Source organism: Lissotriton vulgaris, unplaced genomic scaffold (genome assembly GCF_964263255.1).
Source record: "Lissotriton vulgaris unplaced genomic scaffold, aLisVul1.2 SCAFFOLD_2501, whole genome shotgun sequence".
Taxonomy (NCBI): domain Eukaryota; kingdom Metazoa; phylum Chordata; class Amphibia; order Caudata; family Salamandridae; genus Lissotriton; species Lissotriton vulgaris.
This window is the reverse complement of record NW_028254508.1, coordinates 309,325-337,131: the sequence shown is the minus strand read 5'-3', so window position 1 is coordinate 337,131 and position 27,807 is coordinate 309,325. Positions and strand designations below refer to the sequence as shown.

Below are 27,807 nucleotides of genomic sequence, written 5' to 3'. Positions count from 1 at the left end.
CAGGCTTTTAATCTGAGGGACCAGGGTTCAAGTCCCTGTTCAGGCGGTTCGTTTATTTTACTTTTTTTTACATCTATGATTTCTATTTTTGTCCTTAAAGGCCAACGCTCCTAGTAGCAATAATCTTTGCAAGCTCTTTAAGCTTGGAATTCGCTAATTGCTCTCCTTTTCGATATTCAATGTTGTCTCCGTAGCGCCACCTCCTGTCTGTCTGTCACTGTGCACCGGTTTCAACGAGTGATAATCGGAAGTGCAGTCGGTGTGCAGCCGGATCCCACTCGGGCTTCCGCTCGTTGACATCTCTGCTCATTATCAGATACTTCTGTTTTGCATCTTATAAATGTAACAAACTTACTATATTCTATTCACAAATTTGAAACAACCTCGTGCAAGGGAAATGAGTGTAATCCATTTTTTTTTTAATTAATGTCTTCTTGTTGTAAATCGTTTGAAATAAAAGGACGTGAACATTTTCTAAAAGAAGTCACTGTTTGTGCCTTAAACCATCTTCCCTTAACAAGATCTAATTTTTGCCACTTCCAGTGCAATGTGCATAACTGGTGCGAAAATATAGAGCACGAGCTCTACGTGTACAGACATCTAAACCCTATTGGTAAATGAACTTCCCAGTGGCATGTTGGTCTAGGGGTATGATTCTTGCTTTGGGTGTGAGAGGTCCTGGGTCAAATCCCAGACGAGCTATCTTTTGATTTTAAGATTTTTTTGTTTAAAATAGGGGCACTGAAAAACACTTCAGAAAGATGAAAAAAATCCTTTTTCCTTATTTCAAACGCATTAAATAAAAATTAAAAAATTTGAATATGAGATAAATAAGAAGTAAAATGGGCTCATCCAGGCTTTGAACCCGGGACCTCTCACACCCTAAGCAAGAATCATTCCCCTAGACCAACAAGCCACTTTGTATGTTATTGCATCTTTCTCATATTCCAATTCTTAGTGCTCAGAGCTGCCACCAGAGCAGCATAGGGCTTTCAAGTACACTTTTAAAGGGACCGCTCTATTAAAACCCACTCACTGAACAGCAGAGAAGGAATTAACAGCAGAACCAGAAGGACCCATAAGAACACTTCTTACCTCCCACGTCTGTGAGACTCACCGGCAATAGAGCAGGGGCCCCACATGCACAGAGAGCTCTGTATCAGGACGTGTGTTATTTATACTTTGATAAACCTATTTTGTGCAGTCATTTTAAGGGCCATTTTCATCTCTCAGTAATTCTGACCAATATACTCGAATATGCTTCTACGCCAGTGCATTAAATGGCACTATAGAAGTGAAGGTGCTCGCTATTTACAGTATCTGTTATTCTGCTTGCTCCTGAGAAGTGCACTGGCAGCACTGCGGAGAAGTGCACTTACTCACCCTTTCAAATGGAAGAAGTGCAGGTACTCAGTACCGGACAGAGTACTTGCCCATTTAAAGCGATGCCCAATGCCATAAATAGCAAATAAAACCATATATATGATAAAATTAGTGGACACACGTACAAGCTCCGTCATCAGATTTACTCCACAACCCTACTCATCACTCCCACGTTCACCAGTAACTAGACGTAAAAGAATGAGTGATTAAAAGTGTGTGAGGGTGTATTCTAGGTTGCACTCCCCCATCCCATGAACATAGAGTGGGATCATGCACCCACTACTTCTTTCTCCTGAGTACAAGAAGAGCAGTCCAGTCCTTCATGGCTCCTCTCAGGTCAAAGACAGCAGGTCCAGTCCTCTTCAGTTCGTCCTCAGGTCCAGAAAGTGTTCTGAAGTTGCTGCCTGGAGATCAGGGCATAGCTTCAAGGGGGTTGTTTGGGGGTGTGACACCCTCCCAAATTATTGCATTCATTACTTGGCATTTGGGCTCACGGCCCTGTGTCGGGTCTGCTATCGATGTGTTTTTCTGGTTTTGACCCGAGAATAAAAGACAAAAGATTAACCTTTTATGTGAATTAGTGCCAGAGATATGCAAATGGAGACTGAATTTCAAAATGTGAAACCAGATAAACTTAAATCAATACCTGCTTCCCTGCTTCTTCAAATTGTGTGATCCTAAACAAATCTTTTATTTTGGAGCCTCCTTTTTCTTTATTATCCTACATAGGCACAATTCTAACTACTTCAAGTTGTGCGCTGTAAAACCACCTCTTATGCTTGATTTAATAATCTATAATGTTGTGCCTTCTATAATAAGAATCTAGGACACGTTTAGCATTTAAATGACTACTTCAACAATTGCGATACAAAAGGGGATGATGGACGGAGCGTTTGAGCGAATCAAACACTCACCCCCAGTCAGCTGATCTGGGTTTAATCCATCACCATTCTTTAGCCCACTCTCCCACCCCAGTTCAGACATGGCCATATGCAAATCAGTCTGACCCTGTGCCTCATGGGAACAGTCCAGCCCAAACTGCCAAGCCATGTCTTCCCTGTACCTGAAAAAAACATCCTGGAACTGGTTTCTGGATAATCAGCCATCATCAGCCAGCCTAGCTTGAATCCAGTGGCAAAGTGAGCAAGGGACCCAAGTCTGGGCACACCCTGCCAACTTAGGAAACAAAGCAAAACCAAAGGGGATGATGGACCGAGTGTTGAACGTTGCAAGCACTCACCCCCAGTCAACTGATCTGGGCCTTGATCATCTTACCTGTCCACCCTGCAGCTGACTGCTTTTTTAATTGGGAAATTTGAGCCCCCCCTGAATCTCACTAACTAGGCCAGTCCCCCTGCTGGGGATGCCACATTCATGCCTGGCACGTAATCAGACACATAAGGGCTTGATTTGCTTGATGCACAGAGTCAAGTTTACTCTTCCTGTGAGTTCATGTCCTCATTACATTAAGGTTGTTGAACTTGTTACTGTGCCTACTACATAATACACTGCAACCTACAAACTGCAGGCTCTAATCCCTAAAGTATAGTTAAAGGTGACTGAGCCAGCTGCACAGGTCTGCTTGTGATCTCCAGGTTACACATCCCAGTCCAGTTACGGTTACTCAAAGGCTCAGTTTACTGCAGAATAATGTAAATAAACTGTAGATTGCACTTTTGAATTCACATAGGAGCTACCCAGCCTCTCACTCTTCTAAGGTGGACACAATCTGTACATTTAAATATAATCCTAACATGAAGTAGGACTCAGGTTACTGTGGGTGAGTCTCCAGCACATCTTTCATAATAACCATGTATATTTCAAAATACTCCTCTCTTATTACAGTATTGCTGGGGGGACTGGTGATTTACATGGTGAGCTCAGGTCACATTCCCTACTTTCCCCAGTTGGAGCAGTAGGAATTGTAAAGCACATTTTCACCCTGAAAAGTACATTGGTACTGAAAAACAGATGTTCATTGTTCTCTAACTCAATAGTGCTCCTTTTATTAACTACAGAAAGATGAAAGGCTGAGTCAACTTACCAGCCTTTGAACCCGTGACCCTGAAGTCAAACACAGATCTCTGCAGTTAAATGTGTGAGTCCCCAGAGCCACCAACTGAGCAAAAGCAGCAGGTCAAGCAGTGCACTATTGATAGTGTTTGGCTACAGACAGCTGCAGCTGTCTGTTAGCAACTGCTAATGAGTAGGCCTTGGCGGAGTTCGTGGAGTTCCGCATGACTGAAAAACTCTGCTGTGCTGCGCGGACTTTGGCAAGCAGCAGAGTGCGTTACGTTGCACCATTCGCACTGATTTTTAGAACTTGGAGTTTGACCCGTGCTATAAAATCAGTGCAAAAGGTGCACGCACAGCGCAAGAGGGTGCAGCTTCTTTCTGCTGCTCGAGTTGATGTTCTACTAGAGCAGCAGCTTCCTCAGCGCGAATGGAAGGTTTCTCAACGCAAGCGGTAGCGACCATCCACACTGCCAGCATTGAAAGATATCGCCGGGAGGTGGTCTGGGGTAAAATTCTCCCCGCTTGCAAACTTAATGTTGGTGAGCGCAAGTAAGTAAAAACTCTGCTCTGCGGAGTTTTTCAGAAATCCGCGTGCTACGCGGAGCGTGGAGTGGGAAAAACTCCGCAAAATCAATGAGCGAAGTAGAATTTCATGCTCAGGCCTACAAAAGCGCTCCACACTATCAGGGTCACTGCATATTCATTTTTTTACATTTTGCTGTTGAAAACAATTATATCAAATGTGAAGTGACTGCCATCTTCTACTTCATAACTTGCAATGCATGAAATAATGGTATTGTTACCTTAGGTATAACAGGCAAACCACTTGTGTTGGCTTTGTCAAATGCTTCTTTCTGTTCTTATCTTTGTGTGTTACCCGTCACGCCAACACTCCGTGAAAAAGCATTGGCATAGCCAATATGTCGTGCCTTTGGGACCTTATAATTATTTGGCCATGCAGCACATTATCCTGGGTGCTACAGCATCTACTGTTAGTTCACGGGATGGGAGGAATGGCACCCTCACAGCTGCCCCATCCCGTAAAGGACAGTGCCCTCACAGCCATTGCTAGAGCACAGTGCTGCTACAGCTGCTCCAATCAGAAAACACACAGCACTCCTGCAGCTGCTGTGAGACGTTGGCTTGGCATATGCTGTCCACTATTCTAGTGGGCACCTAGCACCAGTCCAAATGACTCTCATTGATGGTAGAATGTGCGTGCCCATACTCACACACGCACACACACACATACACACACACTCACACACACCCTCCACCCCCACCCACCCCCCCTCTCCCTCACCAACAAACATTGCGTGCTTTTTCTTTCCCTCCCTCCTCCTTCTCTATGGCTGGTCTTCTTCCGTCCCCGCAGCGCTGTTACTGGTAGAATGATGCATGTGCTGTGGCTCCTCTGGGTCCTCGGCTGGGCCAGCATGTACTCACAAAAAGACCCACTGGTCATCTTGGACACCGACAACCGATCTCTCCTTCTTCACCGAGTTCTACGCCTCGCCACTGGGCACGAGTTGCAGGCCACGCCGATGTGCACGGTCATGGCTTGCCTCCAGCGTGCACTGCTCTTTCACTTTCCCTTGGTTTTCAATCGTGGAGCTCAACGCTGAGACTACAGTGCGGAGTCCTTTCCGGAACCAGGGAAAGCAAACGTAGTAGAAGAGGGTACGTGGCATAGCCCTTGATGAGCAGCTGAGGAAGAAGCCTACCAAGCCTATACCCGATTATGAGTTACAGCTCGACGTCCGGCCCTGAAGACGAGCTATGCAATAGAGACCTACGACAAGCCAAGGAAAAGCATAGCGGCGAGACACTGGGTCCAAGTGCTGCATTAATTAGGTGAGAGCTGCGGGTTTGACGAGGCAGCTTGGAGAGGACGGCGTTGGAGACTGGCCCTTACTAGTTGTCTACAGGATCATTGGGCAGATGCAATTGCATTTTCGTTGCAGAGCGGAAAATCCCCCTGCTCTTTCTAGCAGTTGCTCCTAAGCGATTCCTGCACGCACCAAGTTCATTAATGACTCCTGTCAGGCCGCCTCCAAAATGAAAATGCATTTTCCGAGCTACCTTTCTTTCGAAATCACTCTTTTGTTGACTTATTAGCTTTTTTTGCCTCAGAGTGTCCAGCTGTGTTGAGCTGACACCTTCAGCCGACACACGTACACGCAGGCGGCCTTCATCAGTGAGGTCAGCACCCCCTCGGGTGTCCCGTGGACCGCTCTCCTCCAGTCTAAAGCCTCATTTCTCATGACAAGGCCCAGTTCTCTTCCAGAGTGAGCCAGTCCAGCACTTACAGTATTCACATCAATTTATACAACGTATGCTTGGCACACAGCGGGGAACCGTGGGAGCCATACCAGTCAAAGCATTTGCAATGCAATAGGTCTCACATTTACACGAGTTTAAGCTAGTGGCATTGTAAATGACAATGCATTTTATTTATGTTTTAAAAAAGAAAACATAAATAAAAGCCAGTTATTTGCAATGTCAATTGCTTAAACTTGCGTAAATGCCAGACCTATTGAATTGCAAATGCTTGTTTAAAATGCCATTGTACTACAAAGTACGGGGCAATCCTGTCATGTGTACGTATACTTCTGGTGCCTCAAAGAATAGCATACGGGATTGGTACACCACCCTCAGCTTGGCTAGATACAGCAATGCATAGGGAAGTTTCTGCTCACCTAGTTGGGCCTTGTCTGCCATAAATTACTGTTGCTTCTGCTGGACTAGTCTTGTGTACTCATGACATTTGAGGATGCAAGTGTTTTTGAACATCAGGTGTTCTTTGTCTGGATTGATTTCAAATCATGTCTCCGCTGTTGTGCTTATTCAAAATCTTTGCAATGAAAGGACTTGGTCTGGCTTCCCGGGGCGACTTCTGCATCATGGCCCTGTGTGCCCTTTCTACAACAAAATAATAGGACAACAACTATGGAAGTAGCCAGCCGGTGAGCCACTTAGTCAGGAACTCTTCCATGCTCCCCATTCATTTTGCATAAGCTTTATTCGATAGCAATTATCATAAAAGCATTTCACAGTCACATAAAAGTATATAAAATGAATATTTCATATAGTAAAAACAAGTTTTTAAAACCTGGCTATCCCGTCCACTCTAAATTTACGCTTAATATCTTAATTGGCATTTGCTCATTAGGTTTAAAATTACAGATTAGCTAAAACACATGTCCCATACAAAACAGTTAATCTTCAGTACTTTGCAAATAATTCCTATGTGTAAATTATCTCTCAGATCCACAGATTAGATGGTATTTATTTGCACATTACTCCTTAATTGTGCCCTTATACGGATAATCCACGCACACCACAGGTACTTTGTAACACCACATACTAGCGAGGACCTACTTGAGTCACTTCTCATGATTCGTAGAGCATCAAGGAGGTTTCTAGTGCCCAAATATAATACATATAGGCTTGATCCATTTGGCCCTTGCTTGCTTGTAGGCTGGGCAAGCAAAGACTACATGGTCTACAGTTTCTTGTTGTGCATCACAGCAGGGGCAGTTATATAGGTTGGATGTTGTTGGGTCCCATTTTGCCAGTTTGGTATTTAGCCTTACTGACCCTAATGTAAACTGCATATATAGTGCCCTGTCTCTGTGTTTCCTGATAAAATCTAGATAACGTTCCAGGGATCAAACTGATTTATGCTGGATGAACTCTTCAAATAGTCAGACAAGCATTGGTTTATGTAAGACCTGGTGATTTACCCAGTTCCAGTAATTCTTTTTTAACTCTCTCTTAGTCGGAGTGACCTGCTTGGCCCAAGCTTTGGCTAAGCCCAGCTTGGTCAGTAATTCCTTTAGATCTTTAAGCCACTTAACACCTTTGTTGTTATCAAGGGTAATTAGCTCAGAAAGGACCGTCGCATAGCTATGGAGTTCTGGGGTGCGTCTTAGTCTTATCAAGTATAGAATAGGGCAAAGTATATCCACCTCGCTAAAAGTGTGTCTGCCCATGTCAGAGAGTATGGGCTTGAGTGGTGTATTGGTAGGGACGGATACCAGATCTCTAAAGAATTTACTCTTTGATCGTCCAATCTCATTAGTTTTTTCGAAGCCCCAAAGTTCAGCGCCATAAATTCTTGACCTCACAGCTTTACCTTTATAGACTACTAGTGAAGGAGCTACCAGTCTACTTGACGTTAACCTTTGGTCCCTACCAATGGCATTCACCACCCTCTTATGGTTCAGTAACATTTTGTTCATGTGAGTCCCCCATTGCATTTTATTTGATAACCTAATACCCAGATAATCAAAGGAATGGACTCTCTCTAAGGGGTAAACCATTGTTAGTGAGAGTGTTATTAAAATGTTTGCCCACATTGAAAGCCATAAACGTAGTCTTTGTGATGTTTATCATTAGGCCCCTTTGTGTACAGGAAAAATTGAAAGTGGGTGTGGAGTTCCCGGAGGCCCATTGGGGTTTTCGATATTAAAATAGTGTCGTCGACCAACAGTAGGGTATGGTTTTTTTCCTCTTCAAAAATTAGAGCAATTTTATTTTTGAAATTGGCTAAAAAAACTAACCACTCCATTTACATAAAGTGAAAAGAGGGTAGGAGCCATCACACAGCCCTGGCAAACCGCCTGTTGAACTGTATCTTGTCTTTACTTTTCCCATGAGCCCCCATCTAACTCGGGCATAGGTTTCATCATGGAGGCGTATTAAAATATTTAAAAGGTATGAGGGTAAGCCAATTTCCTGGAGCACTGACCATAGCTTCTCTCGCAGCACTAAATCATAATTGGTTTTAAGCTCAATGAACGCAAGTAAAGACTTCCCATGACAATTATGACTACTTTCCAATATAAAAAAGTAATGTAAACAGTCCTGTACTGGTACCTTTACTAAAACCTGTTTGATAGGTGGAAAGATCATCTTCCTCCTCCATCCAATTTTGAATCCTATTTACAAGGGCTTTGCCAACCACTTTCTGCATGGTATCTATTAGGGTGATAGCCCTGTATTTGTTAGTGTCCTCGCCGTCTCCCTTTTTATATATAGTTATGACCTCTGCTCCTTTCCTAGATATAGCGACTTCTGCTCCTTTCATTATATTGTTGATTAAAAGCAGGATATATTGGGCCCACTTCTGTAGTTCTAATTACAGCAAGTCACCCAGTATACCATCTGGGGCTGCTGCCTTTGCAGGAATAGTACACTTAATTGCATTCACAATCTCTTTCATTTGGAAGAGATTGGTATCTTCAATTGTAAGTGGAACCTGAATTCTCTTCAACTGAGAGGTAGGTAGGGCCTCTAGTTCTTCCGTGTCCAGTTGGGAAAAGTCATCCCACCAGGCCTCATCACCAATATGGTTCGTGATTGGGATGTTGTCCCTCCTATTTCTCATCTTGATTAGAGCCCAAAAGGAGGCGTAATCCCTCTTGAAACAGTAAACTTTCATGTCCTCCTAATGTACCTCTTCCCAATCACGTTTTGCTTGCTTTACTGATATGTTGTACTCCATCCTCGCTATTTTTACTATTGTGTGTTTTTTCACCTTTTCCGCAAATATTAGTACTTGCTCCTTTTCTCCCTGCAAGACTCAGTGTACCATGAATTGGAGCTTTTTGTTCGGCTCCTAGTGGGGTTACTGCGTCGTCTTTCAAGGAAGTGTGCACCAATCGGAGCAATTGTCTCGTGGCGTAATATGTGGATATTCCCCCCCCCCCCCCGGACATTATCTCAAGCTGCCTTGAGTTTGGCTGTTTTTGACACTAATATTGAGGAGATGTTCTTTTGTTTTTGGTCCTCTTCTGCGACCTTGGGCCATCTTAGACGCCTACCACAATTAGATAGAATTAACTCCTTTGTGGATACGAGGTAATTCCCAATGGTATTAGAATTTTTGTTGGGATGGGCCCATTGATTTTTTCAGTTTAATATTAGATGGTTCTGGTTACTGTCAATAGTTAGGCCCAATTCCATGTTCATGACATCGGGCCAGAGGCGTAAGTCGACCAAGATATAATCAATGCTGGAAGGGCAAGCAAGTTTATTGTAAGTATTTTTCCCCCTGATGTTGGATAGGGTTCTGCCATTTGTGTCTCTTATGCCATATTCTAGTATTATAGTATTAACTTGTATTACAATCTCAGACCATCTTTTAACCGGTGGTAAGACTAGGGGGGGGGGGCACTGACCATTTGCTATCCTCTTCAATTATCCCTAGGAGATCTTCACTGCTTAGTGGCTCGAATGTGCAGTTAAAGTCACCGGACGCAATGATTTTATCAAATGAGGGGCACTTGTTTATTTGATTTTCTAGCTGTCTTTCTATGGTCGATTAATTGCCATTTGCTTTCCCTCTTATATAGACTTTAAAGAGCTACAATACATCACCACCCTTCTGACCTTTTATTTTAAGCCACATAATGTCGGGACTTCTGGTCTCATGTAGGAGGGATGAGCAGCCCATATCTAATCTGATCCAAGCTGTTATTCCTCTAGAAGGCCTGCACTTTCCCGTACACACTGCCGGGATATGCAATGTACTTTAGACAGGTTTTTACAGTGCAGTTACACTCCAAACTCTTCTCGTCTTGTCTTCTTGGCTTCATGGAACAGAAGCACACAGGCTCACACAATCCCCTAAGCCAATCACAACTCTGCTGTCACCAGCAATACAGCAGTTTCGAGATTAGTCAGAGCGCTCTGTTTGGCTGCTCAGGCAGTGCATGGAAGCCTAGGACAGTTCTTCACCTGGCTGGCAGGCTAAACTGACATGTGCAGTAATGTTGTACATATTTTCTCCTCCCACTGGCTCATATAGCCCAGCCCCGCACCACCCTAACCTGGCTCTGAGTTCACACTGAAAAATATCTGATAATAACATTGAGTTTTTACTTATTTTTTTTTGCGCTGCTCAAACAGCAGTGTGGTCACTCTGTTTCACTCTGCTGGAGGAGCCGCTGCAGTCTCGACCTGCAAGTGACCTATTGTCACTAGTGGATTTTGCAATTGACTTCAATGCTATTTTGTCAATTTCTTTTTCAGCACTGATTTTTTGTTCCTTTAAACATCTATAACTCTTATTATAAATATGCAATTCTGTTATTTTTGGTCGCTACATTAAGATAACATTAAGCTTACTGTATATAGATTGATGCTGGATTTCTTGGAAAGTGTGTTAATTACATGTTCCTCTAGTTAAGCCTTATTTCTTCTAGCCACTCACTTCATAGGACCGAGAAAAATAAGTATTACTGTGAATTCAAGGACCATCTTTGGGATATAAATATAACATTATTTGGTAAGGCTCCCCAGCCATAATATTTTCTAATGCACTTTTCTACAGGTAGTCACACATTTACTTTTTTAAACCTTAAGGTTAGTGGATGGGAAACACAGTGCTGCAGTCCAACAGTGACATTTAACTTGAAGGCCTTGTGTACAATTTGTGCACAACACTAGGGGCTTAGAAGTAAGGTTAAATATGCCAAAATAAAATCAATCAATTTCATCGTATTGAAAATAGGAGCACAGGCTCATCTTAACTGTGAGGCATGTTTAACGTATAGAGTAGTACACCCAACAGTAACCGATAGGGTAAGACTTTGGGTATATGTAATGCAAAAGATGTAAAACTCCTGAAGATAAATCGCAGGTTCTTTTTTTACACTGCACTGTTTATTTCCATAAAGTCCACTACATTTGTTGTTCTTTTAAATTTTGACAGACATTAGGTTTATTTGCCAGCTTTTTTGAACATATATATACAGCAATTCAGTGCATTCTAGATTAATAGTATTTTCAATTAGTAATAATATGAAATTGTAGTTGATGTAGAATCCTAATGATAACATTGCACAATCTGGTATTCATTTTAATTTCTATGTTCATCAAATCAAAAATGATGTTCAATGCAATTCTTATTGTTTATGGTTACAAGATCTTTGTTTTAATTGTTTATAAATATTCTATGTTGAAATGAAGCATAATCACAATAGGCATCACAGACAATATCTTCATAGTATTTTTATCTCATTACTAAAAAAACTCAACTTTTAAAGCTTTTATTTATAATTGAACCTCAGTAAACAGTTATACATATTGTATTTTAGTCAATAAATATTTTAAATTTTTTTTTATTAAAGTTACATGTAATAATTTACTCCATTTGTCAAAAAATTACAATTAAATTTTTCACTTTAATAAACAAGACAATCATTAAAAAAAATTATTTCAGTGCACCCATTTTCAATTTTTCAAATGTCTCATCATCTACTTCATCCGCATTGGAGTCTAGGAAGTCCCCTCTCATCAGTACAAGTTCTGCTTCATATCTATTTAAATCTTCATGTTTTTGTAGAATTTTGATTGTCATCTGCAAAGAGAAAAAATTGACTTTTAAAGCAACATACTTTTAGCTTTAAAGCTTACATGGAAAGTAATCATACCATATAAACATTCCATACAATAATTACTTTCCAATTTTATTTTATTTTTCAGAACTATACATTTTTAAGATGTATTAAGAAGCAGGTGTTAAGTGTGTACACTTATTTTCTGTTTTCAAAACTTTCATGCAAAATAAATGTTGCAAATTAGCTTTTTGTAATAAGATAAGCTTCTTAATTTTTATTCTTTTCTTGCAAACATTTTTAATTCATGTTATACGAAAAGACACATTTAAATGTACAACTATTTCAGATTTTAAATATTGCTTATCTTTTGTTGTCTTTCATCATTTCTATATTTAGTATTACCCTTCCTACCTAAAGTTTTGAACCTGTTACAAGTTGTCTGATTACACCCAATTTAAACATACAAGGACATCCGTTTGCCTTTTGTGTTTCTGAATGGAAAATGCCTGGTTATTTTAATTTTCAATGTTTTACCATCGTTGGCTAAATAATCGAACCCTACATACTTTCAGGTTAATGTGCATACACTGTTAAATAGCACATTTTAATTTATATTATTTTATGCAATGATATATGTTTTAGATGAAATGTTATTTAGGTGACATGTAATGAATTATTGGCAGTTATCATAATAATCACAAATTCTAAGGTATGTCTTGTAAAGAGAAGGGGTAAATAATTTGTGCACATTTATGTTTTTGGAAACTTTCCCAATACCTTTATAAGTGTATAACCACATTTTCATGCACCACGTGCCCAAATATTCATATTGGCCACCTGATCACAGAAGATGGCTAAACACCAACTCATAGTTTCATCCCTTTCAATAACAATGCATTATATTTCTTTTTTAATATGAACATCTTATAACGGTTAAACACACTCAAATTAAATAATGTTTTGGCATAAAAGTAAACTACATTTTTAATTCAGAATTTTTTTTCAAGTATAACCCCTATTTGCCCGCTTGTGATTCTCATAATGCGAACTAATCTCATTAAAACTTTCTGCTTGGCCTGACCAGGTTTAGTTTTTCACATGCCAGATTTTTATTCAATAATGCTCAAGATGACTACTTTATTCAAGGAAGCCCACTGTTTTGTCAGGTACACAACTTTTCAATGTATGTCCATCATAATGATAACATCGTTCACAACATGTCAGTCATAGACATTATTATTCCAAGATTAGTCATAAATATGATATAAATGGCCACAAATATAGCATGATTACTAACAATATGACATTTAAAGCTTCCATTATCCAATAATTACTTTGGGGAAGCCTTTATTAAAGCTGTATTAAACTTTATTATGCCATTGTAAACATAATACCAACAAAATTGTCAGTAATCACAAAAGGTCATGCAAGTCCGTTTTTACTGCACTGTGAGAAGTTTTCACACTTTTCAAATTCAAAGGAGTGACTTGGCATTTGCCGGATAGCTAATGCAAATTAGCATCCCTGGGTTTTAGGGTGGGAACAGGTAAGTAAACCTTATAAAAATTGTTTTAAATAAATATTTGCTAAATATTACATATAAATGTAAACTCTTTGCATCAATTTAGTACTAATTACCTGTCAATAGTCACAAATAAAAGTATATAATCTTTACTTTGACATTTTTCAGAAAGATGCTTGTGCCTTTTTAGTAGAGAAAAACTATTTGTACAAAATATATACAATAAAGAATGCCTTGGACTATAGACACAACTACTTTTTTGAACATACCAGTTTTCGGAAACTTAAATATTTGTAGGTTATTGTGCTCAACCTGCAGGTGCAATGGTCTTACATACCTCGTTGGTTCTGAAAAGCTAATGATCTCCTTCCCTTACGCGCAAACTTAATTTGAGGAACAGCCAGTTACAGGGCATCAGCCGATATTAAAGATTGGTTTGGATTTTATCTTAGTTAATGCTAGACAGTGTAAACTGTGGACTATGTCTGGGTGACCGTGTTGTGTCAATTTACAGCAAGTGGAATCTTAACTGCCCTTTTCTGAACATGTTGCAAACAGGGCCAAACATTTAAGAAAGAAGCCAAATGTAGTGCATTGCATTAGTTTACCCGAGAAAGAATGGTAGCACTATGTTTCATACCCAGGTTTGCAAGCCAAAAAGAAAAAACAGGACACTAAATTTAAATTTACTTGCTTTTAGAAAGTCAACTAAAATTTAATGAAGAAAGACAGTGCTATATCAGATTAAGTGCCAGTGTAGAAGCCCATTTCAAATTAGAAGCGCATCAATTACTATTTTCAGTTATTGACAAAGGTTCTAAGTCAGAAGATGTGTTTTATCCCTCTTAAATTTCAAGGCATTTTTTCACAGCCCCATGCTCAATGACAGCATACATGCATAAAAAGCAATCTCAGATGTAGATTCACCTCTCAGATGTCTTGTCACCTCTCCTATGGGCTGCTTAATGTCCGGTCCCTTTGTAAGCACCACACGGACATCGCCTTCCTCATCGAGTCCGCGGGGCTCGATGTTCAGGTTCGAACGGAAACCTGGACGCGGGAGGACTGTGAGGTTGAACTTGGTTTTTGGCCTAGCCTCCAGGGTTTAAAATCAACCATACCCCTCGTGTGAAGAACCGGGGTGGTGGGATTGGATTAATTTATTGAGACACGCTAGCTCTCTCCCAGCTTAAGATTAGAGAGGTGTCGGGCTTTGAATTGATGGGGTTTTCTCTTAAAAATCACGAGAAGACTTTTTGCTCGGGCGTTTTGTGCTACCGTCCGCCTGGCAATGTACCTTCCCTCCCTGACTTCATTGACCTGATTTACGACCTCTCTAACACCCCCTCTAAGCTAGTGGTCTTAGGGGATTTTAACCTGTGGTCGGGTGGCCCGCTGGACAGTGCGCTTTCCACTCTGTCCCAAGCCTGCAATGACATCCAGCTGCAACAGCTGGTCCGGTCAGCCACACATCGGAAGGGCCACGTTCTGGACCTAGTTTTCGCAGACACCCAACTTGTGTCGGTGGATGACATCTTGTGTCAATACTGGATGGATCATTCGATGGTTGCTTTCTCCCTCTATTTGGGGGATCACTCCTCGGTGGAAGCTGCATCTAGACAGGCTAAGTTGGGCAGACCTTGGTCTCGACTCCTAAAAGCCTCGCCTCTGCCCAGACTACTACCGGGCAACTTCAGTTTGAGTGACTCAGTGGAAGAGAGCTATACCACCTTGTGTCAGTCCATCTCGAACTCTTTGGACAAGGTAGCGCCACTCCGTAGGTCAAGGGGCAGGCTGAATCGGTCGAGCCCCTGGTATACAAACGCCCTGCGGCAGTTAAACCTCGCCCAGTCGACCCCAGCTGTGTGGTCCTGCTCTCGGTTTGGGAGCTCCGGACTTGCCTCCCAGTCGACCCCAGCCGGGTGGCCCTGCCCTCAGTTTGTGAGCTCTGGACGTACCGCCCCGTCGACCCCGGCTGAGTGGCCCTGCCCTCAGTTTGGGAGTTCCGGATGTGTCGTCCAGTCGACACATCCTGAGTGGTCATGCCCTCAGTTTGGTATCTCCGGCGGACTCGTCCAGTCGATCCCAGCTGAGGGGTCTTGCTCTCAGCTTGGGAGCTCCAGACGTTGTGTCCAGTCAACCCCAGCTGAGCTGCTTTCCCATCCCCTACTTTGAGGAGTTCTGTAGTCTGGCACAGACGGTGTCATCTGGCTCCCCGCTTGATCTACTCCCTCCTAAATTTTGGAAGGTGTTTCAGGACGAACTTTTCCAGCCCTTGTACTTCATCTGTCTATAGTCGTTTGATACTGCAACGTTCCCGGAGTGCTGGAAACTGGCAGTGGTATCACCTCTCCTTAAGAAATCCACCTTGGACCCCGCCTGCTTGTCTAATTACCGACCCATTTCCTTTCTTCCCTTCCCCATTAAGATCATGGAGAAGTTAGTGACCCGCTCCTTGTCTGGCTTCCTGGAAGAAAACATCTGGTTTGATGAGGCACAGTTTGGCTTTCGCCCAGCACATGGGACGGAATCCGCGCTGGTGACCGTGCTTGACAACTTGCGGTCGCGGGTCGACAGTGGTCGGGCAGCCTTTTTGGTGCTGCTCGACATGTTGGCCGCGTTCGAAACGGTCAGCCATCCTACCCTTATCAGGAGGCTGGAGGAGTGTGGTGTCACGGCAAGTGCAAGGGACAACCGGCAGCAGGTGGTGGCGTTACCACCTTTCAGCTCGGAGGTGTGGAGAGTGGGGCATGGGGTGCCACAGGGCTCGGCCATCAGCCCTATACTCTTTAACCTTTACCTCCGCCCTCTGGTCCAACTAATTAAATCATTTGGTATCTCGGCATTTAATTATGTGATTGATGCCCAGTTGGTCTTTTTGCTGGAAGGGAAGAACGCGGTCCCACTGGAGACTTTCCATCGATACATGTCAGCCACAGCTGACTGGCTCAGTTCTAACTCGTTGCAGTTTAACAGTACCAAGACTGAGGTACTGTACTGCTCCTCGGACCGGGTTCCTCGTGTTCTCCCGGCGAACTTCTGGCCCCCGTTGTTCCCCGAGACTGTGTCAGCCGCCGAGTCGGCTCGCAACCTGGTGGTTATATTTGGCCCTATTTGCAGCTGGACATGCACGTGAACAAGATCACGTCCACGTGCATGATGCTGCTTCGCATGTTGCGTAAAGTTCTGCCCCTTCTTCCCGAGCAGGCTAGGCCTCTCGCCACAATGCTAAAATTGAAGGGTGTGCCCGCCACTGCGGCGGGCACAATTGAAGGGTGTGCCCGCCACTGCGGCGGGCACATCCTAATTCCCCCAACTGGACCCCCGCCCTTATGGCGGGCGGTCCCGTTCTCCATTATATCATCTTCAGTCGTTCATATCTTCTCATTGTATTAATCTTACTTTCTTATGTAGATTTTATGACATTTCTGTCAGTAAATAAAAATATAAACAATTTGCACAATGCTTATGAAGGTGCAATTCAATCCACATGTTAATGCGTTATTTAATTCACACGTCTGCATTTCATGAGGTGCTATAAAATCTAACGTTTCCCATCTTAAAATCAACTTCTTCACCTCAGATTTGTCATTTGTGTGGGCTAACAATGTAACTACTTTTTATTTGCATTTTATATGCATTTAATTATATTTCTTATACTTAACCACAAATAAGTTTTAAACACACTTTTAAATTATTTATTTCGTTTCTTAAATTCACAATTTAGAAAAGCAGTGATCATTTCATTACCGAAAACTCTCACCTCTGGTAATAACACATCAATCATGAGTGATGTGTTTCGGCTAATTATTGAAAAATTTAGAACTTTCTTTATTTGTTCCGTTAGACTTCTTGCCTGCAATACAAAATAGTTATAGTATTGGTATTAGCGACGTTGTTTCATATAATAATTCAATTACAAAGTGTGGTTGATAAAGATAATACTTTACTCACATCATTTTCATTGAATATTGTCATCCTCCTATTTAATTCTTGTTTTAATTTCGACATAAATGTAGGGTCTGAGAAAAGGAACATTCTATTTGATTTCTTTTTACCCTTTATAATATTGTTTGCATGTTCCTATTAACGATAAAACACAAATCAACAATTAGACAAATCAATGTTTCTCAAATTTGACCGTATTATCATTTGGCAAGTAGCAGAGAATGTCCTAAAGTTTTGTTGTCAGCTGTCTTTAACTAACCAACTATACATTATAAATACAGTCAGCTCTACTTCATTGTACTTATTGAAAAGACTTGTAAAAAATCAACTTTCTTTAATATGAGCACAAGCTCAAAAAATAAAGAACTAAGTTACTCTTGACTTTCACACACATGGAGTACGTTAGGAGTAAGACAACTTATACATGTAACTCAAGAGTAAACCAGGTATTTTGCAGAAACATTCTACATATAATCATATCAAAGGTTTTGTGTATCAGTCCTGATGAAAATGTATGCTTACTTTAACAGAGGGAGCTCCTCTACTAGGGAGGAGTAGTCTTGCCTTACTGCTTTCACACAGTTCTAGAAGCAGAAACATAAAATGGTAATAGCTTTGTTTTATTATCAATTTATGTTTTTTTGCCTGCGGATGGGTGGGCGGAGTGGGCTCTGCAAAAGGAAGGGGAGGAGCGGTGTGCCTGAGCACTACTTAATGTGCAAAGACTGTTTTTTCAGCCCCCTGGGGCTACCCAAACTAGTCATGCACACTCTGTCCTGCTCCATGCATGCTGCAAGGCAGCATGTAGAACATGGCCTCTCTATAAGCCGCTGGCTTGGCGGCATCTGCAACAATCAAAATGCTGCTTGGAGTACTATGATTGCTTTATTGAAGGGACTCTGACTGCCTGATTTTGGTTCATGTTACTGCCAGGGTCAGGAGCAGAGAATATGCTGGACCCGGACGGTGGAAATGTAAGTTTAATTTTACCCCACTCACTCCTCAGCCAAGGAGGTCGCAACTATATACCAATTGTCTCCTTTATATTTTCTGTTAAGTAGGAGTCACTTTTATGTTTAATATACACATATTAAATTTGTTGTAACTCAATCTAAGTTAGTAACTGCTCATATAAGCTGTGTTGAAGGAATATAAATGAAATTTCACCAGGCACCCAGATACTAATTACAATTTAAAAATGTTGCTATTTGTAGACATCCTGCATGGTATGTTACTATATTAATGATTACACAACGTAATAGAATCATTCAGTAATATCTCAAATTTCTCATACATTTACACTGTATGACAGTTGATGCACCCTCCGCAGTTGGACAGAGACCTCCCCAGAGGAAAGAATAGGTTAGGTTACAGTCGACAATTATGTTTGTAAATAGCATTTTTTTTTTTTAAATCTGTTTATTAGCATAGTTTTGAGAGCAGTAATAGCATACAACTTCATTCATATAATCTCAGTGTAAATTCCGTTGGTACATGTATGCGGTTGCTCCAAGCATATATAGAAACATAGTGAATTCGATTTTTCATTTTGTCGATGTACTGGAACAAACTAACAAACCCCGTTCACAACCGGTCCCACCCTCCACCCCTACGAAATCCCACCCGACACTCTCTTAGTAGGCACATAAATGAAATATCGACATGTGGGTCACACTCAATGTACTGATACAAAGTGCAAGGCTAACACACTAAATAGCATTTTATAGATTGTTATTAGTACTATATTAATATTACTAAATATTGATTCTAAATAGACGTGTAATTTGTGACCATGGGCTTGCATCAAACCTTTTTAACTCTGGGTCTTGTAGTACATTTTGTTTATTACTTCATGAGTCAAAAACATGCTCTTTTATGATATTCACCAAAGTACTTCACATTATTTCCTTATTTAGTTACTAATTTTTTCTTCAATTATCTCAGGCCTCGATTTATTTTAAGAATCAATTACATTGCTATATACTTAACCCCTATCCACATGTTCCGCTAATAATTATCGCCAGGTTCTCATTTTGAAGCCTTAGTATATTAAATTGAGAGAACACAGTCAACTAATTTAAAAATGCATATGACCAAACTATGTCATTAAGTAAAAAGGTTTTTTTTTAAAAAGTTGCTATATCACTAGAAGGTACATAATTACTTAATAAAGTAAGTAATAAAAACATTTTTTCAGAGAAGATAGAAATGAATAAAGATAAGTTTTTTCAACCTTTTTACAAATTTTCAAACAACATGCCACCTTCCTTTATGTCATGGCTCTTGAACATAATACATATAGTTGCTGAAGGTATTTCCCTTCAGTACATTGGTGTTAATGAATACATGTTTTAAACGCACAAAATGTAAAAATCATAGAAATACTCATTATTTTATACGAGCCTTTATCTCATCTTCAGTAAGTAAATTCACAATGCTTCTGTCTTCCAAGGTTTTTTTAAGCCTACAAATTAATAAATTCATATTATTCGATTGTCTGACAATTTAACCTTTTATTTTGAAAAACATAACCATTGAATATAATTAATGTCTATGTATGAGTCTTTTTACAGTAATACTTATTAAGTATTATTTTTAAAACAATAATGCCTATCCCATAAAATCTTTTTTTAATATTTTCAATTATGACCATATTTTAAAAATTCAACATCATTACAATCAATGCCATCAACAGATTCAGAATTTTTGGAATTCTTCTTGTGCATTTCTTAACCACAAATTCAATAATTATGTGACAAAATTTAAATATAATATTTTCTTGTTGTGAATTACATAGTGCTCTTTTTTTTATAAAAGGAAAATAAATCATCTCATAAAGACTTGTTTATTGTGAAGTATTGACTAACGTTTCTAAAAGCTAGGAAGATTTCTAAGAATACACAATACCAATTATGTCACTTATAGATTCATGTGAGTAATTCTCGAATGCTGCTGATTGTCAAATAATTTATGTGCATACATTTAAGTTTGTTTAAATGTAGCAATTGTCCTACCTAACAGTTTTTAGCCTCAACGTCTTGCATGTTTTACTTTTCGCAGAACATCCTACCTCTAAACCTCAACTATTAATCATAATGTTTCTTCTTTAACCTCAACTGGTGACTTCGATTGTACTTCAAATGTGGGAATTTCAAGTATCACTACTTACTTTTCCGAAGTTTCCATTGCTCATATTTTCCTTCAATGTATTGTTCAATTATATAGGAAGATATATCTACACCTAATCATTTATTATGGATTTCACCATGCAAAAATGGTAATAGGAACAGTAAAGATATCACTTGAATCATTCATTAAATATAAATGTGTAGGTATGCAGTACAAACTACCTTTTCTATAATCCAAGTTTACTGTGACTCATAGTTTTGCACCTTCAATTTCAATAAGCAGGTTAAATAATTACATATATTCAATATTAAACTGTATATTTACCTGTCCAATGCGATTGGAAATTTTTTGTGGCATCCGCAATAAAATGGAGTGTCAACAAACTGTTCTGTAATTGGCACATCTGCACAGTCTGAATGTAACCACTGTTTGCACTTTTCGCACTCTATCCATTCTAGTTTGTGTTCTTTGGGATATAGTGACCTGTTGATGCAAATATATTTTGAGAACACATTTACTACAGTCACTATAACATTTTTAAAATACAATGTCCATCTTTTACATCACTTTTCCAGGCATTGAGGGGCATATTCACAAGCAATAGCGATAATTATCGCTAATGCTTGGTTAGAGACAAAAAATGTATCGCCGGGCGGCGGCGATTTTTATCGCAGATAAACCTTGGTATTACCAAGGTTTATCGCAAATGCGATAAAAAATGGCCGCAATGCATGAATATGGCTGAAAAGTCAGCGATATTCATGCATTACCAAGCTAATTCTCTTAGCCATGTTATCAAACTCCCATTGGATAACATGGCTAAGAACAGCTCCTGGAAAGGTGTTCGCTTTTGGAGATATTCCTTGCTTTGCACTAATATCTAAAAAAGTTGGTAATAGGAGATAGCGATGTTAGCGACTGTTTCCAGTCGCTAACATCTTGGCACGCCCACTTTGCATGTCATTAGTGATAAATATCACTGACATGCAAAGCGGGTTCCAAGATGGCCGCTATCTCCTATTAGCTGTCGCTAACTGGTGTTAGCGACAGCTTGGTAATAGGGAGATAATTTTATCTCCGCTTTCTTGGCTTTTAATGTAAGAACTGAAATTACCACACCCACCTCCTGTTTTGTTGAAAATAAATAAATAAGGGTGAACTATCACACACTGAGCTATGGTGTCAATGCTCCTGCTGCACCAGTGCAGCAGGTGACAGAACTCGTGGGAGGGGACACTAAAATAAAGAATAAACATTAACAAAGGCAATACATAGATGTAAATGCTTATTTTGAATGAAATAGCACTCGTGTGTTGTCACCTGTGTTCTTTGTGATGTTTGTGTGTTGAGAGTGCCTAAGTAATGAAGGTGTTTCTACTTCACTCAGCAGCGAGATTAGGTGTGGTATATTGCACCTGTTAACTACTCGTTACGTATAGGCGGCAGCAGCTGGCAGAGTAAGAGTAAATATATCCCCCATGGATAATAAGTAGGGCCTATTGCTCTCCAAGGTGTGATACTTTACTGTACTTTTGCTTGTGATATTACACTACACACTTCAATTAAACAGGCACTAGTGAGCAATGTAATGTCACATGAATTATCCCACACGAATAAAGAGGCTGGTTGTCTGAGCAGGATTGACATAAGCCTCTCACATGAGCTAGCATTCTGCCAATGGCGCAGCAGGTGCGGTGGCACCAGGGCCATTGGCCGGTGGCGCCCACTGCATCCTGCATAATGAAGGATATTCCCACCTATCTGCAGTGGTCTGGGGGCCCATTAGCATTCACACAATAGGGCCAAAGGCACCCTGCTATGCCACTTAACTATCAGGTGGTATGTAAATCCCCTGTAGCACCAGCTGTGTACACATGTATTCCTAGGGCGTTACAGCGTCTTACTAATTCAGTAATTGTTGTTGCACTTTCAGTTATCAGGATTTTGAGAGTCGACTTTAGGGCATATTCCGTGTCCCGTTGTATTCCCAATTCCTGTGCAAAAGGGGTTTCCTCCAGAAGCGGGAGTCGGACTACACGTTTTGTGGAGTTCCCAAACTCTTGAATTGTTTTACTTATCACCACGCACATTTTGCAAGAATTTTCTTAAAAGTTTGCATTAGGAAAATTGGTTAGAAAATAGAATGTGTGTGATAAACTTGTCGAAGTCCACTATACGCACACTTAACACAACTTTTATATCTTGTAACAACATCTAAATACAATCCCAAGAATGAGAAGGAAGGAATGGGTGGGGAAGTTGCTGTGCTGAATTGAAGTGTTTAAACTTTTAATCCGGGCATTTTTTGTGTCTATTCCTAGCGCGCCTTCTCTTCCTCTTCTAGCCCTGGGCCTGTATATCACACAGACAGCTCATGCCCGAATCCCGCCGCAGAGCCGTACCTGAGCCTCACAGCGCCGGAGCCGCCACTGTGCGTGCAGCATCGGCCCGGCCCTGAGAGCCACAGCAGGTGCTTCACCTTCAGACTCTGATGTGAGCCGCGCAGTCAGCATCGGATGCGGGCTGCGCAGAGCTACCTACACTTGACTTGAGCTCCGTAGCACTAGACTTGGACCATGGCGGTGACCGGTGACATCATTCTTTTTCTGCCTCCCTGTTTTTAGTTAATAATAAATAAATGGGGTCTCTCTTTTTCTCTCCTTACATCCTTCAGTTCTCTGGGCCTCAGAGTCCTTCCGTTCCAGGGGTCCCGTCGCCGCTGGCAAGAGGGGGTGGGGCGGCGCAAGGGGGGAGCGACACAGTAATGTCAATAAAATTAAAAATAAACTTAACTTAATACCTCACTCCCACTGCGTCCTTTGGATCACGTGCCACCGCTCCTGCTGCTCCTGGCTGGGCCTGCCTTAACCTAGGCAGCCTCCCTCCCCCTCTCCTAAGCCACACTCCTTGGATGTGGGGGCGTGGGGCCCCTCAATAAATTCATCCCCTGTCTGATCTGGGCGGCACGAGGTGGGCCCCAGTCCAGGGTTAGCAGTGGCATCTGTTACGCCAGAGCCCGGGCGTGCGCATGGGCACCAACTATTTCAATAATTAAGAGGCCGGCTGGCAGTGCGTGCGCACAGCACCATTTCATTAAAGAAGAGGCCATGGCATGCGCGCAACGAAGACGCTTGGTTGCTAGCTTTGCTGAGTGAGGGGGCCCCGCGGGCCCCTTAAGCCCAGGGCTCCCCGCACTGCGGGGGCTGCGTGGGCCTGTGTAACACCCCTGGGAGAAAGGTGTCAGAACACCGGGACATACGTCCAAAAACTGGGCCTGTACGGTCAAATACAGGAGCGCCTATTGCGTTGATTTCCGATTTTATTGATTTAAAGAATTGCTTTGTCCTTCACGTATAATTTCTTTTCCCCTGGATTTTCGGGTGTTTGCTGTCAGTAAAGCAATTGAAGCCAAGTGAAGTGGGTTCTGCGCTCAGGGGAGCCGGGGGTCAGGCATGCCTGGCATGAACAACAACCCTCTCAGACAAGTGCCCCTTTCAAAAGCACTTGTCTGAGAGGTAACTGACATTGCCTGCCCCAGATGAGCACGTCAGTCATCTACCAACCCAGGGTTAGTCCTTTAGTCTCCTGGAAGCACCCCCGTATTTAAGCGGTTCAGTGTCACAGCCCTTACATGCCAGATACTGGTCTTCAGGGCGCTATTCTTGCTGTCATGGCCATTGATTGCACATACTCTTTCGGGCATGCATTTAGTCTGAAAACAGCACCGGGAGCCAGGGATTGCGTGTTTCCGCAAGTGCCTGGGACCAGCCTTGCGTCTGCACGAACGACGACTTCTTCCATTGTACAGCGCTCTGACACCTTCGGGTAAAGTCTGCGCTGCATAAAAATGCATTAAATAAAAATTAAATAAAATAAACCTGAACCTGCGTGTCTGTAACATACACTAGTAAACTAAGTGCCACCACCCCCACCTACCAAGTGGGGGTGTGCACTCTGCACTGCACACAAAGGCCCACAGAGGCTTAAACTCAGGAGTTTAAGTGGGCCGGGTCTCAAGGGGTCTGAGCACCGGCAGCTTTTTTCAGGGGACCTTGAAACGGGTCTCTATCGGGCTCTGTTTTGAGCCCTGGTACAGGCGGTCCGTTTGTTCCGGACTGCAGTGACAGCAGTTTGCTGTCACTGCAGTCTGGAAAAAAGTGCAGGGCGCAAAACAGCCTGATAAAGACCCTTTTGGAGACAGTAAGCACGTGGTTGTGCACTTCCCACACTGCTCACTTCTCACTACTCACTAGTGGAGAAGTGACGGCATGACATCATGTCAGGTGAGCGTTGTGGGGGAAGGGAAATCCTTTAACCACTTCGATGCTGATGACGAGCTGAGCTCGTGATGTAACGCGGTTTTTAGAAAACAGCCGCACAGCGCAAAAATAACTGCAGCAGCGATGCGGTTAAAGAGTCATTTTCTTTCTGGATTTCCCTTCTCTTTCTGAAACGCAAGAGCAGCAACATTGTGGTAGGGTCAACAATGCTTTAATTGGAAACTTTTTCAATATTATATGTAACAAGCCATAGTTACAGCTTATTTATCCTATGCAACTAATAACCATTGACAAAGCCAATAGTCCTGACTTATTGTAGGTATGATGTTACTTGTTGTATCACATATCTGGATGCAATGACAGGAACCGCAAAATACAAGTCGGGTATCACATTATGCTAAGCACAGATTTTTAGAGTAAGTGTTTTAAAGCCACGCCCCTAAGTACACTGGCCACGCCCCTTTGAGAGACCCCCCAGTTTTCTCATCCTACTTAAAGCCCTGCTTAAACTGTCTGCTGCCGGAGTGCCAGTGCCACAAACGAAACAAAAAGCCCAGTAGACAACCAAAAACAACGTACGCCACCAGGGCAAGGCCTCGCCGCCTCGGGCTCTATGGATCGAATCAAAGTCACCCCCTACCGGCAGTGGCCCATCCCCCAGGTGTCGCGCAGTCAGTAGAGTACTACTAAAGTTAAGTGTAACACACAAGTACATAATTAATGCAGGCTGCAGCGACAAAATTAAAAACACAACAGCCCCTATAAATATAATTAGGAGGTTGTTGTGGGTGGTGGCGGGATCGCTTTCACTTACCCGTGTGTTGTAGTTACCGTGACCTGCCCTGACCTCGACGTTCACTTCTCAAGGCTCCTCGTCAGGCTCCTCGTCTCGACTCAATACCAGGAGGACTGCAGTCAGGGCTCGAGTCAGGGTACCACGCGGGTGGACGGCGTCCCACCACTTATTTTACTGTGTTTTTACCGGGTGGACGCCGTCCCCCCTGCCCAAAAGATGGAACGGGTGCCTGAGTCTGCACCTGCTCGCGAATGAGAGCCTTCTAAATGCACCCAAGCCTCAGACTAATCTCCCCTTCCACCTCACGCCCTCCCCTTGCCAGCATTTCTCAGAGCACAGCCAAGGCGCCAAGGCTTCAAGGAGCTGCGCCGTCAACACGCCGAGCATGTCACTTCCAGGGACACCGACAGATGCCCGTAGTGCCGTCTGTAATAACCGTGTAATCTGAGGAATGGGTCCTGTGTATAGTGTGTTCTTGTGTTTTGAGTGACTGCCACTTACTGCAGTATTATACTTCTACATGTATCTTGTGTGTATTCACGCATTTCAGACGGAGACAGTAAATTTCGTGGCGTCATTTCCTGTTGTGACGTCACTTCCGGTGACACCACCTAACTTGGTGCGTCCCCCCACTTCTTTTTTAGGACTTGTGCCCTGACTGCAGTACACAGCATGGCAATAGCAATGATAGCACGCACAAGCCAGCCACGACGAAGCAAGCCAAAAGTAAAACTGGGAAATACTGGAATTTGGTGGTCTTTGGACTCCTCCCCCAGACCCCAGCAAACCAATCACATGCAAAACAACAAACTGTTGCTAGGTCTGGTGGAAGAGGCAATGGCTACTGCCACACCCCCACAAAATCAAAGCCGCCCGGACTGTCCCGCCCTCAGCCATTGAAACTAACGGGGGCCTCCAACTCCTCCCTGGGCCAAAGGAATAACGCCCAAATATAAATGCTATTCTGGCAGTGAGACACAGGCTGCACGCTCCAGTGTGTCGTCACTGCCCTGCTTTATGGCTCCAGGTCGAAGAAATCTTCGCCCAGCCAAAAGCATGTGCAGAACAAAGGCAATCCTCCACCACCCCCTTAAAAAAACAACATTTGAACATGTTTGTTTACCGAGCACAAGCAGCCAGCAAAATGCATTGCTAACTGCTCAGTGTTCCATCATGCATTTTGTTAGTCCCCCACAGTCCCCCACAGGGTGGGAGGGCGACGCCCATCTTGCCCGTGTACACCAGCCGCCCCTGGGTTTGACATGGTAGTGTTGTAACTTACGCCATTAAGGCAAGATATATGCAGAGTTACTTTGCATGGATTTCTGTTGCTGGATCTAAGATCCAATAAGGCTGTGTGTTTCATGGCATTGCAGGGTTTGAGACACATCGATGGCCGATCCAAGTCAAGTTAAGTCAAGTTAAAATTTGTATAGCGCTCTCCTGACCCAGAGGGTCTCAAGGCGCTTGAGGAGGGGGTGTTCGCTACTTATCAAACAGCCAAGTTTTGAGTTGTTTTCTGAAGGAGAGTTGTTTCTGTGTGAGGCGGAGGTGGGTGGGGAGAGAATTCCAGGTTTTGGCCGCTAAGTAGGAGAAAGATCCTTCCTCCCATGGTAGTTCTTCAGAAGCGTGGAATCGCGGCGAGGGCTTGATTGGAAGATCGGAGTTGGTGGGTGGGGGTGTAGAAGGTCAGGCGCGAGTTGAGGTATTTAGGTCCTAGGTCGTAGAGAGCCTTGTGTGCGTGGCTGAGGAGACGGAACGTTATTCTCTTGTTTACGGGGAGCCAGTGGAGGTCTCTCAGGTGACCGGATATGTGCTTGTCGCGGGGTATGTTTAGGATGAGTCGGGCGGAGGCGTTCTGAATGCGTTGGAATTCTTTACTGTAATTTGGCTGTGGTTCCGGCGTAGAGGGTGTTTCCGTAGTCCAGTAGGCTTGTGACAAGTGCTTGGGTGACTGTCTTTCTTGTTTCGGTGGGGATCCAAAGGAAGATCTTTTTGAGCATACGTAATATGTTAAAGCATGATGATGAGACGGCATTGACTTGTCTGGTCATCGAGAGGGAGGAGTCTAGAATGAATCCCAGGTCGCGAGCATGGTCCGTTGCTTTGGGTGCGCTGCCCAGTGTCGGTGGCCACCATGAGTTGTCCCATGCGGAGGGGGATGATCCTAGGATGAGGACTTCCGTCTTGTCAGAATTCAGTTTCAATCGGCTGTTCTTCATCCATTCGGCTACGTCTTTAATCCCTTCGTGTAGGTTGGTTTTGGCGACGTTTGGGTCTTTGGTGAGGGAGAGGATCAGCTGTGTGTCGTCAGCGTAGGAGATGATGTTGAGGTTGTGTTGGCGTGCGATGGATGTGAGGGGGCTCATGTAGACGTTGGAGAGG

At 42.6% G+C, this 27,807-nt stretch overlaps 1 protein-coding gene across 1 annotated transcript in view; it reads right to left on the bottom strand.

Moving 5' to 3' along the window:
* Positions 1-11,205: 11,205 nt before the first annotated feature.
* Positions 11,206-27,807, bottom strand: part of LOC147659515 (uncharacterized) — a 63,641-nt gene continuing 47,039 nt past the window's right edge. The window contains exons 3-6 of the mRNA XM_086951682.1: positions 20,671-20,829; positions 17,224-17,352; positions 17,033-17,125; positions 11,206-11,767 (exon numbers count right to left, since the gene is read on the bottom strand). Of these exons, the coding sequence (XP_086807808.1) occupies positions 11,621-11,767; positions 17,033-17,125; positions 17,224-17,352; positions 20,671-20,703 (402 nt within the window). The 5' untranslated portion in view covers positions 20,704-20,829 and the 3' untranslated portion in view covers positions 11,206-11,620. The remainder of the gene's footprint in view (positions 11,768-17,032; positions 17,126-17,223; positions 17,353-20,670; positions 20,830-27,807) is intronic.